Consider the following 19544-nt stretch of genomic DNA (forward strand, 5'->3'; position numbering starts at 1 on the left):
AATGTAACGTGTTTTATCCGAAGTTCCATGTCTGGGAGTTTGCCCAATGATTCAGTGATTGTTTTTCATGATCGACTGTGAACTCATAACTATTTTCATTGAATGTATAAATCTTCCAATAATGGCTAGTGCGCACTGTAACAGTAATCATCAGGCTATAGACAATATTTTTTCCAAATGAAATTTACTGCACACATCTTGTTTGTACTGATATGATTATTTGATCTGAAGGACAGTGTGTTATATGTTTCCTTGCCGCACATTAATACTTGTGTTTAATTACATTATGGTTAGGGTATTGCACTCAAACAATATTGCATTGATTTATTGTTCTATCAGTTCTTGGTACAATATTTTATACACTGTGAATGAAACACACACAACAGTGGTGTAATATTCTACAATATTTATTATTTGTTTCGTAAACTGGTTTTTGTATGTTATGGCAGCATCACATACAAAGATAAGTGGTACAGTGAAATTTTATGGGATCAAAGATATTAAACTAGTGCATCTACAGAGTATCTCCATTTCCAGAGATGAAAAATGTTAATATCAGAATTAGGAATAAAACAAGAATGGTTATTTCAGTGTAAATGTGATGTCAGATTATTTAACTAACATAAAATATGAGTCACTTTAACTAATGAACTATAGACAAATTACAACAATTGTTCACAGAAGAAAGTAACTCAACAATTAACTTTGGTGACATATTCCAAAGATGTGGCTGAACGAAATAATCTGTCTTTAATAGCTTCTGAATTACAAACAGGTAACAAACAATAATGATGTTAAGCAGGTGAGTGAAACAGTTGTGATTACACTAAGTACACTTTTTTAAAACAGTGAGAGAAATTATAGTAACTGAAACAATGAAAATGAGACATGTGAGTAAGACAGATAATTTACAGCATGACCTGAATGGAATTATGAGTCGTATCTGCAGTTAGAAGTGGTGAGGAAGGGAACTGTGTCTGGTCATTCAGTATTAAGCTTGGGCTCTTGGACATATGTTTATTAATTTCCATTATTTCAAGATAAGTCTGCCCCTGGTTGCTGTGTGGTCAGTGCAACAGAATGTCATGCCTAACAGCCCGGGTTCGATTCCCAGATGGGTCGGAGATTTTCTCCACTCAGGGACTGGGTTCAAATGGTTCAAATGGCTCTGAGCACTATGGGACTCAACTTCTGTGGTCATAAGTCCCCTAGAACTTAGAACTACTTAAACCTAACTAACCTAAGGACATCACATACATCCATGCCCGAGGCAGGATTCGAACCTGCGACCGTAGCGGTCGTGCGGTTCCAGACTGTAGCGCCTTTAACCGCTCGGCCACTCCGGCCGGCTCAGGGACTGGGTGTTGTGTTGTCCTTATCATCATCATTTCATCCTCATCTACACATAAGCCGTCCAAGTGGCATCAACTCGAAAGACTTATCACAATCACAAGTAATTTTATACATTCCATTCTTTTCAAAAGCTGGAATGCTGTGTTTACCATTGGACAAAAAGTGTCCAACAGGGTTGGGCACATAAAATGATGCTTTTACGCTCCTGTATTTATGATCTCTGGCTACATCCAGTGAGACTTTTCCTAAATTGTGCACCATTAATTGTGTTCCTGTAGTGGGTCAAGAATATGGTAAAGAAGAGAGTACATCTGTTGTTTCTGGTTTTTGTGCATTATGGAGTTGACTAAGCTAGGAGGATAGCCACGTTTGATACTGTTAAGTTTGAATGTGTTTAATTCCATTTGGAAGTTGTCTTCACTCACAGGAATGGATGTTAGATGATGTATCATTGAATGTTTATGGGTCACTGGGGGTTGAGAATTGGCCAGCATTAGCATATATGTCGTGGTAAGTTTACTATAAAACTTGAACATACCACTACAGTCACCGTTGTCTATGGTTAAATCCATGTAATTTACACAATTACCCCAAACTCCATTGTTAGTTTTATACTGTTTTGTTTAGGATTTAGCTGCTTGTGGAATTTTAGAAGTTGTAGTGTGGTAACTGTCCATAAGCACAACACAGAATCAATCTACACAAACCAGTATCCAACCTAGGAAGAGAGTGTATTATTTTCCAAGAACTGTGTTTCAAAATTGTCCATGAAAACTTCAGTAAGGACTGGACTGAGGGGAGAACCCATAGCTAGACCATCCAACTACACTACTGGCCATTAAAATTGCTACACCACGAAGATGACGTGCTAAAGAAGCGAAATTTAACCGACAGGAAGAAGATGCTGTGATATGCAAATGAGTAGCTTTTCAGAGCATTCACACAAGGTTGGCACCAGTGACAACACCTACAACATGCTGACATGAGGAAAGTTTCCAACTGATTTCTCATACACAAACAGCAGTTGACCGGCATTGCCTGGGGAAACGTTGTTGTGATGCCTCGTCTAAGGAGGGGAAATGCATGCCATCACGTTTCCGACTTTGATAAAGGTCAGATTGTAGCGTATCGTGATTACGATTTATCGTATAGCGACACTGCTGCTCGCGTTGGTCGAGATCCAATGACTGTTACCAGAATATGGAATTGGTGGGTTCAGGAGGGTAACACGGAATGCCGTGCTGGATCCCAACGGCCTCGTATCACTAGCAGTCGAGATGACAGGTATCTTATCTGCATGGCTGTAACGGATCGTGCAGCCACGTCTCAACCCCTCAGTCAACAGATGGGGATGTTTGCAAGACAACAACCATCTGCACAAACAGTTCAATGATGTATGCAGCAGCATGGACTATCAGCTTGGAGACCATGGCTGCAGTTACCCTTGACGCTGCATCACAGACAGGAGTGCCTGCGATGATGTACTCAATGATGAACCTGGGTGAACGAATGGCAAAACGTCCAGGTTCTGTTTACAGCATCATGATGGTCACATCCGTGTTTGGCAACATTGCGGTGAACACACATTGGAAGAGTGTATTCATCATCGCCATACTAGCATATCACCTGGCGTGATGGTATGGGGTGCCATTGGTTACACCTCTCGGTCACCTCTTGTTCGCATTGACGGCACTTTCAACAGTGGACGTTACATTTCAGATGTGTTACGACCCGTGGCTCTACCCTTCATTCGATCCCTGCGAAACCCTACATTTCAGCAGGATAATGCACGACCACATGTTGCAGGTCCTGTACGGGCCTTTCTGGATACAGAAAACGTTCGACTGCTGCCCTGGCCAGCACATTCTCCAGATCACTCACCAATTGAAAACGTCTGGTCAATGGTGGCCGAGCAACTGGTTCATCACAATACACTAGTCACTACTCTTGATGAACTGTGGTATCGTGTTGAAGCTGCATGGGCAGCTGTACCTGTGCACGCCATCCAAGCTCTGTTTGACTCAATGCCCAGTTGCATCACGGCCGTTATTACAGCCAGAAGTGGTGGTTCTGGGTACTGATTTCTCAGGATCTATGCACCCAAATTGCGTGAAAATGTAATCTCATGTCAGTTGTAGTATAATATAGTTGTCCAATGAATAGCCGTTTATCATCTACATTTCTTCTTGGTGCAGCAATTTTAATGGCCAGTAGTGTATTTGTACATCTTGTGATTGAAATGGAAATAATATCGTGTTAGACAAGTTTGTGTAGCTAACCTTATATCATCTGTGACAACTGGGTTAACTCTTCACTTTAGATAAGTCTTTGAGAATGTTTAGTGAATAAGTTGCTAACATCAAAAGAAACTATCTTGGCACTAGGTGGAATTTGCATGTCTTTCCAGTTGTTTGTTAAGTCAACTGAATTCCTCAAGCAACTAAATTCTAAACACAACATTATATAATTCAAAATGGAGTTTGGGGGTAATGGCATAAATTATTTAGATCTAACCACAGACATTAATGACCATATTCATACTTTCAAGAGTTATAGAAAACTTATCACCACAGGTATAGTAATACCGACCAATTCTCAACACCCAGTGAACCATAAACATACTGTCTTTCATTCAAATCACCTAACGTCCATCCCTGTGAGTGAAGATAACTTCCAAATGGAATTAAATGCATCCAAATAAATAGTATCAAACATGGCTACACTCTTACCTTAGTTGACTCCATACTTCACAAAAAGCAAAAACAACTCTGCTTTACCATGTTCTTGACCCACCACCTCAAGAACACAATGAAAGGTGCACAATTTAGGAAAACTCTCACTGGATGTGTAGCCAGAGAGCATAAATCCAGGAATGTAAAAACATCATTTTATGTGCACAACACTATTGGACACTTTTTGTCCAATAGTAAAGACAGCATTCCAGCTTTGGAGAAGAATGGAATGTATAAAATTACTTGTAATTGTTATAAGTTATACGTAGGTCTATCTGGCAGGGCAATATGTTCCCACTTGAAGGAACTCCATGGAAGTTGGAAACTTAAAAGGGGATTCTTATTTGCAGACCACCTGCTTAAAAGAAGACCATAGTTATAAGATGAAACATTAAGTATTACATCACATCTACAAAGGAATGAAGATGAACTACCTTCGAATTAATAAACATATGTCCATCAGCCCAAGCTTAATACTGAATGACCAGACACAGTTCCCTTACTGACCACTTCTAACTACAGACACTACTCACAATACCATTCAGGACATGTTGTAAATTACCTGTCTTACCCATATGTCTCATTTTCATTATTTCAGTTACTATAATCTCTCTCTTTGTTTTATAAAAATTTACTTTGTATAATCACAGCTCCTTCACTTAACTGCCTAATATCACTACTGTACCTCATCTGTTTGTAATTCAGGAGCTATTAAGGACATGTTTATTTTGTTCAGCCACATTCTTTATATAAGTCACTAAAGTTTATTGTTCAATTATTTTATTCTATGAACAACTGCTGTAATTTGTCTACAGTTCATTAGTTCATGTGAACATATTTTATCTTAGTTAAATAATCTGACATCACATTTTATCGTAGAACATAAAATGAAGCACAATATGTGTTTACTCATTTATCTGTGCATAATTAAAGTAAATAAGACTCGAACCGATCTTAAACAGTAGTTCATTCAGCATCCAACTGCAAGGAAACTGTCTGAACTGCAATTTTGATGAGGACTACATTGTTAACAGTAGACTGTTCCCACCACCAACTTTTCAGCCAGTCCTTACAGAAGTGCTGCTACCAAGGAAAACTGTGCAGAGAAATTGGGTAAGCTACTCTATCATGTGACCTACTCATAGTAAATCCAAAAATGCAGAGGTGGCCATAATTTTCTGCTTGGAAGCTCAAAACTATTTCAGTTATGTTGTGCTTAATAAATGTACTAAAAATGATTTACAAAACATACCAAGCAATCATCAGTGCACTCACAGCATACGAGAAATTCTGGGTCAGTTTCGATGTATGTACCATTTGTAGGTACATGCTTGGTGACATATGTAATGTCATCTGGCTTTCTTGAATCAACTGTATTAATACACGGGACAGGAACGGCCTCTACACCATTAGAGATATCCTATAGCAAAGACAAAGATCATTGTGATTTGTTAATAACAGTAAAAGCAAATACTTTCTGAAAAATAAAATGAATGTCAATATAATTATATGAATCTGTCACTAGATCTGTCACACTGTTACAACTGGCACAGTAATAAGAAGGAGCATTTGAAGTGTAAGATAATTTTTGTATCATCATATTTTTGCCAACAAAAGTATATTAGTATGGAAGAAAGACATACATTGTCAAAGAAAACATGTTTTGAATCAAGAAATTCTTCAGGACCAGATCAACTCATAGGAATGTAATTAACAATTTCTAGTAAATCACTGTATGTTTTCCCAAATGTTTCCTTAGATTGTGGCCACAAGATTCAAGAATAATTCACAATTACAATACGGTTCAATTATACAAATGTACAAAGTTAAATGTTTGTATAATCAACACTAAATAAACAGATTTTATGCTCAGTAGATATGCACAGAGAATAATATAATCCTTCAATTAGGCTTCTTGGAGGTCAAAGCACAACCCGAACCTTTTTTCCTTTGATTCTGAGCTCCCTGGCCCACAAACCATGTGATCCATTGTCATTAAACACTTTTTATTACGAATAGGTCACAACACTACTGTTTGATGAATGTTACTCTTTACTTGCAGTGCTGCATTTCTAGTAATTTGAGACAAAAGTATAAAGCAGCTCCAAACCCCCCCCCCCCCCCCCCCCTCCACCCAGAAGCACCACCAATATCTTTTCCTCTAAAAGCAGCTCCCATTCATTGTTATATTTCCAGCAAAGGTGTATAGTAACAACAACCTAGGTTTGCAGTTTTTGGAAGCTACTTTTTTGGTTTATACAGGCCTACATATGGTATGCAAGATAAGCACCCACTAGTAGCAACTGCAGGCTTCTCACTGTTCAGGCTATTTCATTAAATGGAGACTGTCACCTGTGAGACAATCTTCTCAGAGCTTTGTCCCTGCTTCACTTAACATTTTTAAAAAGAAGTATGTGAAGTATGGCTTCACAGTATATGTTTGGCCCTAGCAACACATCATATCTCAAATTAAATCACACTTTTCTGTTACTTGACACATCCTTTCTCCTCTGTGCCTCTCTCTCTCACTTCATTTCAGCTATTGTTTTTCCACTCCCATAGCATTTTTTGCTTTCTGTTTTTATATCTCTTCTACATTATGATCCTTTACCGTCTTTCTTTCACCCTTGGCTGGCCTCCCACTAACATTAATTACTTCTTTTCTTTTATACCTACAGCTGCCCATTTTTATGTTAGTTATATATTAATTTTCAAATTTTCAGACTATTCTTCCCTAATCTCTGTCTTTTCAACAACATTCTCTACAACCTCTCAGATTTTAAAATCTGATCTGTTGTTGGTATTGGCTATAGATTTCATTCTACTATTCTGTCCTGCTGTCTATTTCTTAGCTCAGAGTGCTTGATAATTATCCTGTTTCCTGTATACTCTTGATTCCTTGAACCTTTGATTTTCTTTTGTAAAACAAATTAGCCCTGTGAATCTGGAAAGGAAGTTCATTGTGCTCATTATTTTTCTTGTAAACGTTTAAATAAACAGTTACTGTCATAACAAAACTGCTCATTGAGCATTTCATTTGCTGTATAAAAAATTCCATGTTCCATCATCCCGACACAAACTGTTTGATTACAAAAGTAGTTACCAACACAAACAATTACCTGCCTAAGATTTTTATAGATGTCTCAATGTTTTCACTTTACTATCACATCAACATGATGAATAATTGAGGTATATGTGACTGAGTACAAACACAGACTGGGAAAGGAAATCAGCCATGTTCTTTTCAAATGAACCATGTCAGCATTTGCTTTAAGCAATTTAAAGAAACCATAGAAAAACTAAATCTGAATGGATGGATTGGGAATTGTATCTTGATCCTCCAAAATGCAAGTCTATTGTCTTAAAAACTATGCCACTTTACTCAGAAAAACTGTGAGGGTTTGGTTAAACTGGCTTCAACACATTTATTGCATATATGTAAATCAGTAACTAAACTACAACAAAGTCTCAAAAATGGGCATGGGCTACAAACATTTTACAGACCTCATACTACATGCAAGATCTTAGTTCATGTATGTCCAGGTAATAAATAGACACCTTTATAAGGCCACATAATTATAGCATAATCAAAAATTAATACTTTCAACAATATTATGAAAAGAATAGACTTCTACTCACCAAAGAGGAGGCATTGAGACATACATGCACAATGAAAAGATTGCTAAATGTTTAAGCTTTCAGACAAAAAAGTCCTCCTTCAGAAACAGAAAACACAAACACACACACACACATTCAAACAAGCACAACTCACACACACATGGCCACTATGGCCCAACTGCGGACTGTGACTGTATATAACCAGAGCAGCAATCTGGTATGGGTTGTGGGCATAAGAGGGAGAGAGTGCATGGTATGGGAGGGGAACTGTGCTACTTGTGAGAGGGTGCAGGAATGTGGTGGGGATGTTCTAGGGCTGCTGGCTGCAGAGTCAGGAGGCTGTGTGGGGGGAATGGGGGAAAGGGATAGCAATAAAGGGAGACGGAAGAGGTGTGAAGTAGAAAAGGTTGTATGTGCACTGGCGGAACAGAAGGTGTGTGTAGTGCTGGAGTGGGACACGGAAGGGGCTATGTAATTGGAGGACAGGGATTAGCAAAGGCTGAGGCCAGGGGGGTGAGGGGAACGAAGGACATGTTGCAGAGAGAGTTCCCACCTGCATAACAGACATATGTCTGCTTGTGTCTGTATATGTGCGGATGGATATATGTGTGTGTGTGTGTGTGTGTGTGTGTGTGTGTGCTACCTGTCCTTTTTCCCCCCTAAGGTAAGTCTTTCCGCTCCCGGGATTGGAATGACTCCTTACCCTCTCCCTTAAAACCCACATCCTTTCGTCTTTCCCTCTTCTTCCTTCTTTCCTGATGAAGTAACTGTGGGTTGCGAAAGCTTGCATTTTGTGTGTGTGTGTGTTTGTGTTTGTTAGTGTCTCTATCAACATACCAGTGCTTTCGTTTGGCAAGTAGCATTTTATTTGTTTTTAGATATATTTCCCTAATGTGGAATGTTTCCCTCCATTATATTCATTACTATGAAACTTTTCGCAAAATTTAAAAAGCCCAAATGGTTTGTTTATAATACCAAGATTTCCATTTTCAATTGTTCTCAATAAAAAAATTAATCTATGATTCAGCACACTATAAATCTGATTTTATTGTTGCCTTACTACAGTACATAAACAATGTTAACCCTTTGACTGCTATGCACAACACTAGCGATCACGTCTTGTGTGCTGCATTGTCGCGGTGCTCGCCGTGCACTGTGTGCTGAATACTTCCGGTGCGCTCACCACTTGCAATGCTTACAACAAGCTTGCTGTTTTTCAGTTTTCTATTTTGTTCTGGTCTTTAGTCTGGCTTTGGAAGAAATGGGGGTATTTATTTACAATATTTACACTTCATTTTCAAGTGAGGGGTATTTTTATTATTACGTATATACAAATAAAGATGTGTACAATAGTGACATGATTCTATGCTCTCTCAAAACAGGGTTTAATGGTTTACATTACTGAAATTGTGTGTGATAAGTTTTGTAGCAAGGATCAGCACAAAGAGTTACATTCCATTCCTTACAGCACAATTTAGTTTGTTTCCCGACACCAATTCAAGCAGAGGCTATGCATGTCTTGTACTTTTCCCACTGATCCGGTAAATGTGATGACATGTTTAGTCTTGTAGAGTACTCTTGATGTTTAACACCACTTGCTGCCTTGGTATCAATGTAAAAAGTTGCAAAACTTTCTCTAATTACATTGAGATGAAACTTTTCACAATTCACTTTCATCCCACATTTCTGGTATTAGCAAAAGGCATTGAACATGCAATCAAAACACGTAAATTCATTACACAAACACAAGTGAATAATAGACAACTGATGTCTTAACGAAGAATAGTGTCTCACAGAAAGGTGTGAAACTACAGTTCGGCAGAAATCACAGTAGCGTCATGTTGTGTCTAAAGCAAATTACTCACACAAGTGCTGTGAAGGTCCGCCAAAAGCACTGATATCGACTTATGTAGTCATGTTCAACATATTGAAACGTCACCTGTTGCGGTTAGAGCAAATGATAAGGTGTGGCGCGAGTCCGCCAGTAACGCTGCAAACAAACAGACCTCTTATTCAGGCACAGCTAAACAATAGGCAAGTGGACGTCTCAGAACTTCTACAGCAGCTGGCAGCACCTAGCACACAGCAGCACTGAACTGCTGTGGCAGTCAGCCGCACCCAAGGCACGGCACGCTCAGACTGCTGTAGCAGTCAGCCACAGTCAAAGGGTTAACGATGAAACTTCCTGGCAGATTAAAACTGCGTGCCACACTCTGACTTGAACCCAGAACATTGCCCTTTTTTGATCTGCCACATACTTTTAATTTGCCAAGGAGTTTCAAAATAATGCAAGCTAAACCGAAAAGTTAAAATTTATTATGGAAATGTCTGAATTTGCTCACTCCATTACTGAAAATATTTCTGTAGTGGTTTTTAATGAAGATGTGTATGAGCTCCATCTTTTCTGCCTCCCACCACAGGATATGAATACATCTGTAGTTAACTGCACATCCACTGCCACAGAGTTGATCAATTTTGGTGGAACTATTCACAATGACAGGGTTCAGATCATGAGCAAGACAACTACATACCAAAAATTTAATTGGTAATGCAAGCAACCTCACTTCGTTTGTGCTGCAGTACAGTTCTGCAGTGGCCCACCAATGATGAAGTCATTACAGTGAAGAACAAGCTTAGACTGGACAAGAATAGCTAACATAAGTGATTATCATTTTCTAATCAGCTGCTACTTCAAATCATTATCCCCTCAAAATTGGATGTTATTACAACAATTCAAGCTATTGCTAGCTTCTTTCACATTTCAAATTCTCCAGGTCTCCAGGAACCCACTTCATAATTCTCCTCCTACAATTTCTTCCCCTTTATTTTGTCACTGTATTATGTCTGTAGACTAGGCTGTTCCAACACTGCCCCATGGGACAAGAGCACCCATTATCATGCTAGCAATCAGGTGCAAGTTGTGCAGGGTACTCTCTGATTGACCTATTGCATGTTTTCTGTGCACATGTGAGCTGCTTGGCTGCTCCTATCCATGTGCACTCAGCCAAAGCAGTACAATCGGGTAACTGCAGCTCGTCTGCAAGACTGCCCATGCTTCAACTGTTTTCCCATCCCTGCCCAACTGTTCTCAGACCACTTGGCTGCCACAGAAGCTTAAACAGCCTGCTGTAGACCATCCTTACTTTTCTCAACAGCTCAGAGCATTTTCAGGTACCATGACAGGATGAAATTATAAAGTTTTTCCTTGTAGCGTAATTGTAATTTGCCCTTCCCCTCACCCTGCAGACTGAAAAATAAAAATACATCCCAGACAAGCAATTACATGTAATTACTACTATTACTACTACTACTACTACTACTACTACTACTACTACTACTACTACATATACTAGGTTTCATAAAAACAACTAGCATCACTTAGGAAATAAGTGCACCATACCTCAATTTTTACGAAGTACTTTTCATTAATTCCTTCAGTGAAGCACCTCACCCAATGGTCAAAATCAAACTGGTCAACAGTTAACTTGGATTTAGTTAACAACAGATATTTATGCAACTCTTCAATATTACGCAATCTGCGTTTGCAAGGAGCTCTATAGTACACAGAGACATAGTCTGAATGTTTCACCTTCTCCCTGTATGAAACAAATAATAATGATAATTTCCTTAAATAAAATTCAACAAAAAAATAAATTTCAATTTTGAACAATTCCTAACTGAAATACCTTATTTGATTGAGTACTTATTCCACAAGGTATGACAGAGAGTTAGAGAGAGAGAGAGAGAGAGAGAGAGAGAGAGAGAGAGAGAGAGAATAAACAGTTGTATTGCACACATTAATATCTGTTGGAAGGAAAACTGTGAATACCATTAAAGCAGAGAAGCTAAATTACTTTTTTAACAAAAAAAGAAAAAAAGGCTTCTTAACTATTCTTTAACATTTTAAGTAAAAGCAACATCAATGGTAATCCAGTCACAAAAATGGACAAATAAAGGGGCTGCTGTTCACTTGTTGAATTCTTTAACATTCAACCTCCAACCCCTCGAAATGATATTTTAAAGTAACCTCGAAATGATATCTAAAGTAGCCTATTGTATATCTTTTGAATTATTTCCTCATGTGACTGCTTCATGATACAATAATGGTTCATCATTGTCTCTTCTTTTCATAACACTTGTTTGTGCTTCTTCAGTAATGCCTTCCGTTTGGAATGAAGTGTCATTTTCATGGAGTCCTGTGTGTTTCAAAAGTTCCTGATTACTAACAATTAATAAAAGAACTTCTTCCAAATTGTCTTCCAGATGTGAAAAACGATAAACTTCCTCTTAGTGCTGAAATCTTCTCTTTCACTTCCACTTTTCATCTTCAATACTCGGAAATGGTAATGCTTCATCATTAGACAGTTCAATAAATTCTTTCTGTTTACTATTTTCTGTTGAGCATCAGCCAATCAAAAATTCTTTGAATTCCTCAACCTGTTTTGTTTCTGGCATCCAGATCCTGTAACCATGGCCATGTAGAGTGTATACAATAAGAATGCTTATTCTACCCTTCTGGATAATTTTGAATGATGACTTTGTTTGGGTATGTGACTGAAAACTACGCATCCCATCACATGTAAATGTCATACACTAGGCTTTCCTCCTGCTCACAATTCATAAAGCATTTTTTCATCGTTGTGGTTATTTGTAACACGATTTTTTTTTTTTTAATGTATGTTGAATTGTAAATCATCTCAGCCCAAGAAATATTTGGTAAATCACTTCGTAGCACCTGTGACCTTACCATATCTATTAACATTCTACTGAGACATTCAGATATAGCCATTTGTGGTGGTATATGTTACATACTTCATGGTGAATTCCTTCAGATTCAAAGAACTATGACAATTTGCATGAACAGAATTCTATGCCATTGCCAGTGCAATTCTCTTCAAGTATTACCTGTTTGTTTTTCTGTTTGAATCTTCCATTTCCTAAGTTCTGAAATATTTCATCCTTATTTTTTAAGAAACACACAAATATGTATCTGCCTGTATCATATAAGGTACTCATCAATTACCTATTGCCTCTCAAACCACGAATATCAAAGGTCCCATGAGGTCACTATTAGTCATGCACAGTGCTGGTACGAGCCAACCTAACACGTGTCTCGCGGCCTGGCCCGTACGAGCCATGGCGGCCGCCTGGCCCACTGGGCTGGAAATCTAAGAACAGGCCGCTGGACCACAGGCAGTGAGTTGTCATGGCCTGGTGGCCCATCTCTTCCCCAGCCTGTCGGAATGCACGCAGTGCTTAAACACTGGTCCAGCATTTTCTTTGCTTCTGCTGTGTTATGGTCATAGACACGATGTCCACCAACACGGTGTAGCAAGTGATATGGTGCATGTACAGGGCTATTACAAATGATTGAAGCGATTTCATAAATTCACTGTAGCTCCATTCATTGACAGATGGTCACGACACACTACAGATACGTAGAAAAACTCATACCGTTTTGTTCGGCTGAAGCCGCACTTCAGGTTTCTGCCGCCAGAGCGCTCGAGAGCGCAGTGAGACAAAATGGCGACAGGAGCCGAGAAAGCGTATGTCGTGCTTGAAATGCTCTCACATCAGTCAGTCATAACAGTGCAACGACACTTCAGGACGAAGTTTAACAAAGATCCACCAACTGCTAACTCCATTCGGCGATGGTATGCGCAGTTTAAAGCTTCTGGATGCCTCAGTAAGGGGAAATCAACGGGTCGGCCTGCAGTGAGCGAAGAAACGGTTGAACGTGTGCGGGCAAGTTTCACGCATAGCCCGCAGAAGTCGACGAATAAAGCAAGCAGGGAGCTAAACGTACCATAGGATGGTGCTCCACCGCACTTCCATCATGATATTCGGCATTTCTTAAACAGGAGATTAGAAAACCGATGGATCGGTCGTGGTGGAGATCATGATCAGCAATTCATGTCATGCCCTCCACGCTCTCCCGACTTAACCCCATGCGATTTCTTTCTGTGGGATTATGTGAAAGATTCAGTGTTTAAACCTCCTCTACCAAGAAACGTGCCAGAACTGCGAGCTCGCATCAACGATGCTTTCGAACTCATTGATGGGGATATGCTGCACCGAGTGTGGGAGGAACTTGATTATCGGCTTGATGTCTGCCGAACCACTAAAGGGGCACATATCGAACATTTGTGAATGCCTAAAAAAAACTTTTTGAGTTTTTGCATGTGTGTGCAAAGCATTGTGAAAATATCTCAAATAATAAAGATATTGTAGAGCTGTGAAATCGCTTCAATCATTTGTAATAACCCTGTAGTTGTGGGAACAACTGAATGAAAACAATCGATTCAATCATTGCTGGAAAACAATGGACTCATTCATTTGTAATTTTACACATCTGATAAATTATTAATTCATTCTTTCGGCTAAATCCAATCTATGGGTGTAACCCAAAGAACTTGTCTGGTGTAGTCTTGCAAATCGACAGAATTATTCATTGTTTCTTTTCAAGTGAAACCAGTCTGTAGGTTTTCTGTCAGTCGACACATGTATTCCTTCTTTCACCTCAAACTATTTTTTAGTGTTTCACGTCATTGAGCTATCCACTGATTCTTCTGAGTGAAACCAGTCTGTAGAACTTTCATTAGTTGAACTAAAGCACTGATATATAACCGGGGTACACAAACCACCGGAGGATAGCCCTACCCTTCAGGAGAATGTGGAGACAGTTCAGGGGGAATGCCAAAGTTAAAATAAGCACTATACATATTCATTTTATTATGTGCTGAATAGATTTATTATCATTTAAGACATATTACTATATTGCTATGGATTAAATTGTTTCAGATGTGATTAACAAGGATCATTGAGGGTTCTAATTTGAGCATGAAAGTTCTCTTTGGGATACATGGAGAAAAATGGAACACTGTCAAATGTTAGCAACTCTTTGCATTCCATTTTGCTGAAAAAAAAAATGTGACATCCACTAATTAAAAATAATATGAATTTAGCCTTTAAAAACTTATTCAGCCACTTTTTTTGTGGAAGGTAAACAGATCGTGCAGAAAATTACATTACCGCTATGAACCTACAAATCATACCCATGCACCAGAAACCTGCTTACATTTTATAGCCTTTGAAAAGTAGGAGGTATAGTATTTACCTATGTCTGTGTTTACTTCCTAATACGTAATACTGGGAATGCGGTTCTGCCTTGAGTAAACACAAATTCTTCTTGTTTAACAACCAAACCTGTTTTGGTGAAGTTTCACCATTCTCAGTGCGTTCCCTAGTCATCTTAGCGATGTTTGTGTGGCACTCACACACTTGCAGCCCAGATGATACAAGTATTTTGCTCATGTTTGTAATTTTTCATTAATTTTGTTTTTTCTTGCCTGTGTAGTGTGTGTAAAATGTCCTTCCTAATACACACTGTGTCACTATGTATCAGATATTCACGCATTTTGAAGTATATTTGGGTGTTAAAGAAGAACAGTTTGTGTTTGCTCACAGCAGAACCACATTTCTGTAATTAGCTCCTATTGAGAACCCTCATTAATACCCCAGAAAGCAACACAGACCTACAAATGATTCTATGGTATTGAGACTTTGGGTCTATAGTTCCTTTTTTAACCCAAATGGAGCATTGTCTTCGCAGTACAAAGTGTTTAGGTAGCTGTGTACTGAAAGGATCTGATATTACATATGGCTAACCAGCAAAAAGATTTGCAAACATGTTTAGTAGAAAACATTATGTACTTCTAATCACTTCTGTATTTCTTTCTGTTCCAAAATTTCATTCGCTTCATTTCAAATATTACACCTGCCTCTGGTATTCCGATGTCAATCCTTTCCCATTCTTATATCTTTTGTGCTCATGTTGTTCTATTCATAACTGTTGTGATTGTAAACATATGGATATTTGACTTGTTGAGTTCTTGGGTGTCCACTCATGTCACATCGCAATTTCTCCACAATATTTTGGCAAACATACGCATTGCCATTTTCAGACAGCCCCTGATAACTGCTGCAGGAACCATGTGAAGTTGGCAATGTGCCTGTTTGCCAAAATAATGTGGGAAAATTACAATGTGACCTAGGGGACACCCGAGAATTCTACATGTTAGAAGTATGCCGGGAAAACATCAGATCGTGTCACATAGATATTTCTCCATCAAAATGAATACTGAACTCAAGATTGTCCCTCATTTTCCTGGGTACAGAGAGAATTGCACCGCTAGTACAGACTTAAGAGTATGTCAAAAGTGGAGCATGCCTTATTCCTCTAGCAAATAACGTGGTATGCCAGATGACTTATTTTTGTCACATCAGTCTGTTAGGTTCTGCCCCATTACACTGTGTTTTTCCATCTGAAGTTGCAAGCCAGGTGCAAACATTGTGCCACGGCACGTGCCACATCATTCCAGTGGACGCCCCCATCTAACAACTCAGTGTACGTACAACTCATGACCACTCTTAGCAACAAAGAGTTTTTGATAACTCTGTATGCTGAGCTTCACCTGCAGTTGCCATCCTCGACTTTGACATCTGTGTGAACATCACCCGCCATGTGATTTTGTTTACTGCTTCAAGAAATGATCACCAACTTCAATGTCAATCAGGCACAAATGTGTTAAAAGTGAAAAACTCTTGAGGCTTGGAAACATCCCAGCAATACCTTCACGAACAAAATCTACTGTTGTTAGTAGCTGTGTTCGACTGTGTGCCCAGGCCCCACATACCTATAAAATCATTAAAGGTGAAGGGATCAGTAGCTTATGCCAGGATCTTTTAGACAGGTGCACAGTATGCAAAATCTGCCCCCGTCAATGTTCACGATGCCCTTCCTCATCTTTCAACGATTTCACAAAACATTTCCAAGCCAGCTGAAAAAAGATTAAAGGAATATCGAATTCAAAATAGAATGGTATGATTGATAATTATAAGAAATATAAAAGAAAAGAAAATGGTAATAGTAAATTCACGACAAATACGAACTGAACTGAAAGGAGCATTTATGTAAGTCCCAAGAGCATACAAAATGACATAGTATCATATTTAGCAAACATAAAAGTTAAGTTGAAGAGTTGTCTTATTGTAAATGGGTTAAGAGTTCTTAAAATTAAGGTAAGAAGCACGACATCCTTCATCCAGGGTGTATGTGCTGGTAAGAAAAAACACATTTGGGATTTTTTTGCAGATTTTAGGTTAAAAATACACTTTTTTCCAGGTGAAAATAAACTTTTCCTGTGTCACTTTACGAAATGAAATGCAGCATAAAAACAATGTGTTTTGGGGAAATCTTTGATGCGCAGCAACATGAATGCTGTGTATTTTCTTATTACGAAAGTACAAATATTGATTCCGCCTAATACAGCACATTAGTTTCCAAAGGTTGGAAATTTAAATGGCAATGCACTTTTGTCAGACACTCATAGCTCATGTCATGTGATCTCGCCAGCCAATAACAACAGATACTTAGATCATACAACACATGATGTAGGCAGACAATAGCAACATCACTGTTAAGTAGCCCAAACATACAAATACGAAAAGGTAATGGTTTAAATCAATATACAGGGTGGTTATAATTAAAGTTGAACCTTAAAAACACTGTAGAAATAACACCACTGGTCAGAATCATGTCAAATTGCAACAGAATATTATCGGAGAAGGGAGAAAACATATGAAAACAAAAGTGCAAAAATTGATCAGCAGATGGCGCTGTATGTGTCAGAGCACGTAAATGACAACACCTGTCATTCGCATGACACACTGAAGTTGGTATAAACACGCTGGGTACACAGCTTTTCCTCCTTTCGTGTCTGTGATGTTTGCCATGACTGTCTCAATGCATGATCGTGCTCTGCTTGTAAAGCTGTATTACAAGAATGATGACTGTGCACATGTTGCTGTGCAGAAGTTCCGGACACTGAAGGGTTTAAAGAAAGGCGTTGATCCGATAACTGCCGTGGGTCTAGAGAAAATGATTCGGAAATTCGAAAAGAGGAGTTCTTTTGGAGTGCAACCTGGTAGAGGGAGGTAACTAACTGATTTGACGTCAGTGGAAGCAGTGGCCACAGTAAACCAGGAGGAGACGAGTGGTGATGTGCAAACGTGTAGTGCACGGAGAATTGCTCGAACATTGGACATGCCTGTGAACGTGGTGCATAAAATCCTACGAAACACCCTTCTTTACAGTCCATTCCAAATTACCCATGTGCACAAGTTGCTTCCTGTTGACCTGCCAGCAAGAGAGACTTTTGCTTTAGAACTTCTTGCTCACATGGAAATGGACAATGATTGGTCGTGGAAGGTTTTGTGGACAGACGAAGCCTACTTCCATCTCCCAGGATACGTCAGTACACAGAATTGTCGAATATGAGCAATGTAAAATCCACACGCAAATCAATTAGAACCACTTCATCCTGAAAAGGTTACTGCGTGGTGCAGATTTATGGAATCAGTTATCATAGGGCCATGTACCTGCATCAAACCAGTCTCTGGACTGAAGACCACAACGACAACAACAACAACAACATGCAGTTCTTGGCCTCAGGACAATAAAAACTGATGTGAGTGATGCTTTTTATGTGGTTTTTAGCCTCAGGACAATTAGAAACAGATTTTACCCAGCCAATGTGATATGACCTTGACTTGTTAGATGGGCTTACGTAACTAACAGTATCATACCTGAACATCCATGCACACTGCCTACTACAGTTTGTTTAATGTCAAACGTACACCTTAGGCATTGTTGTATGATTCATTTGTCATTTGTAGTCGAGCACTATTATGATGCTTACAGTGCCATCTATTGTTACATTTTGTAACTATTTATTTTTCTTCTGCCATACAGTCTCCCTTCTCTGATAATATTCCGTTGCAATTTGACATCATTCTGAGCAGTGGTGTTATTTCTACAGCAGTTTGAAAGTTAAACTTTAATTATTATCACGCTGTGTATACCGTATAGCATAGCTACAAGCAAACCTAAGCTTTCCTGCACAATATTGGTCCTTCTTGGCATGTGTTACCCTTTAAAATATATCAAATACAAATGTGCCAGCATAATTTTTAATAATGATATAAATGGTTGCTCTTCAGGGCCCAGAGTTTATGTAGGTGGCTGGTTTTCAGAGTGTTAAGTTCTGAATGATAGACAAATGCTCTGTGATTTAAGAAATTTATAGCACATTTTCACACTTAATATACTTCATCTTGGAGAAAAGGAAATTTACTCTGAAAATAATGCTTTTCAAATCCACTATTCACAATATTTTCCTTCAACCTGTTACAAATAAGTTAGTTTGAGCAGTTGCCACCAGAGAGCACCAGGAAGCAGTTGTTACTGTGCATGTGCAGCTACGCTTACAAAGCAAGCCCATGCTCAGTGTCTGCTCCGCTCATACGCTTTTTTGCATTTCTGTTTGGAATTTCATGCATAGTTGGGCATCACATGACTGTGCAGTTCAGTGACATGTTGTTCAGAGGGGCTGTAGGGAGCTATTGTACTCAGGGTTATCGTTTTATCATATCCTATCCAGATAAGGATTTCAAAACAAGGAAGCAGTTCTTGGCATAATACACACACTAAAAAAAGTTTTGCATCACCTCGGTTCCGAGAGTTACGGAACCTGTACAGAAAATTGGAATAGAGATCAACATCATTTCCGCCCTTTTTATTGCTCATGAAAACCACACATTGCATGTTGTACCCCCATACAGCGAGACCTTCAGAGGTGGTGGTGGTCCAGTAGCACGTCCTCTAGCATAGATGCAGGCCTGTATTCGTTGTGGCATACTATTCACATATTCATCAAGGCACTGTTGGCTCAGACTGTCTCACTCCTCAATGGCGATTCGGCGTAGATCCCTCAGAGTGGT

General features: G+C 39.0%; 1 protein-coding gene across 1 annotated transcript in view; it reads right to left on the reverse strand.

The window, feature by feature from the left end:
* LOC126418683 (uncharacterized) overlaps nt 1-19544 on the reverse strand; it is a 412934-nt gene that overhangs the window by 90669 nt on the left and 302721 nt on the right. The window contains exons 23-24 of the mRNA XM_050085576.1: nt 11104-11299; nt 5338-5505 (exon numbers count right to left, since the gene is read on the reverse strand). Of these exons, the coding sequence (XP_049941533.1) occupies nt 5338-5505; nt 11104-11299 (364 nt within the window). The remainder of the gene's footprint in view (nt 1-5337; nt 5506-11103; nt 11300-19544) is intronic.

This window comes from Schistocerca serialis, chromosome 9 (genome assembly GCF_023864345.2).
Source record: "Schistocerca serialis cubense isolate TAMUIC-IGC-003099 chromosome 9, iqSchSeri2.2, whole genome shotgun sequence".
Classification (NCBI taxonomy): domain Eukaryota; kingdom Metazoa; phylum Arthropoda; class Insecta; order Orthoptera; family Acrididae; genus Schistocerca; species Schistocerca serialis.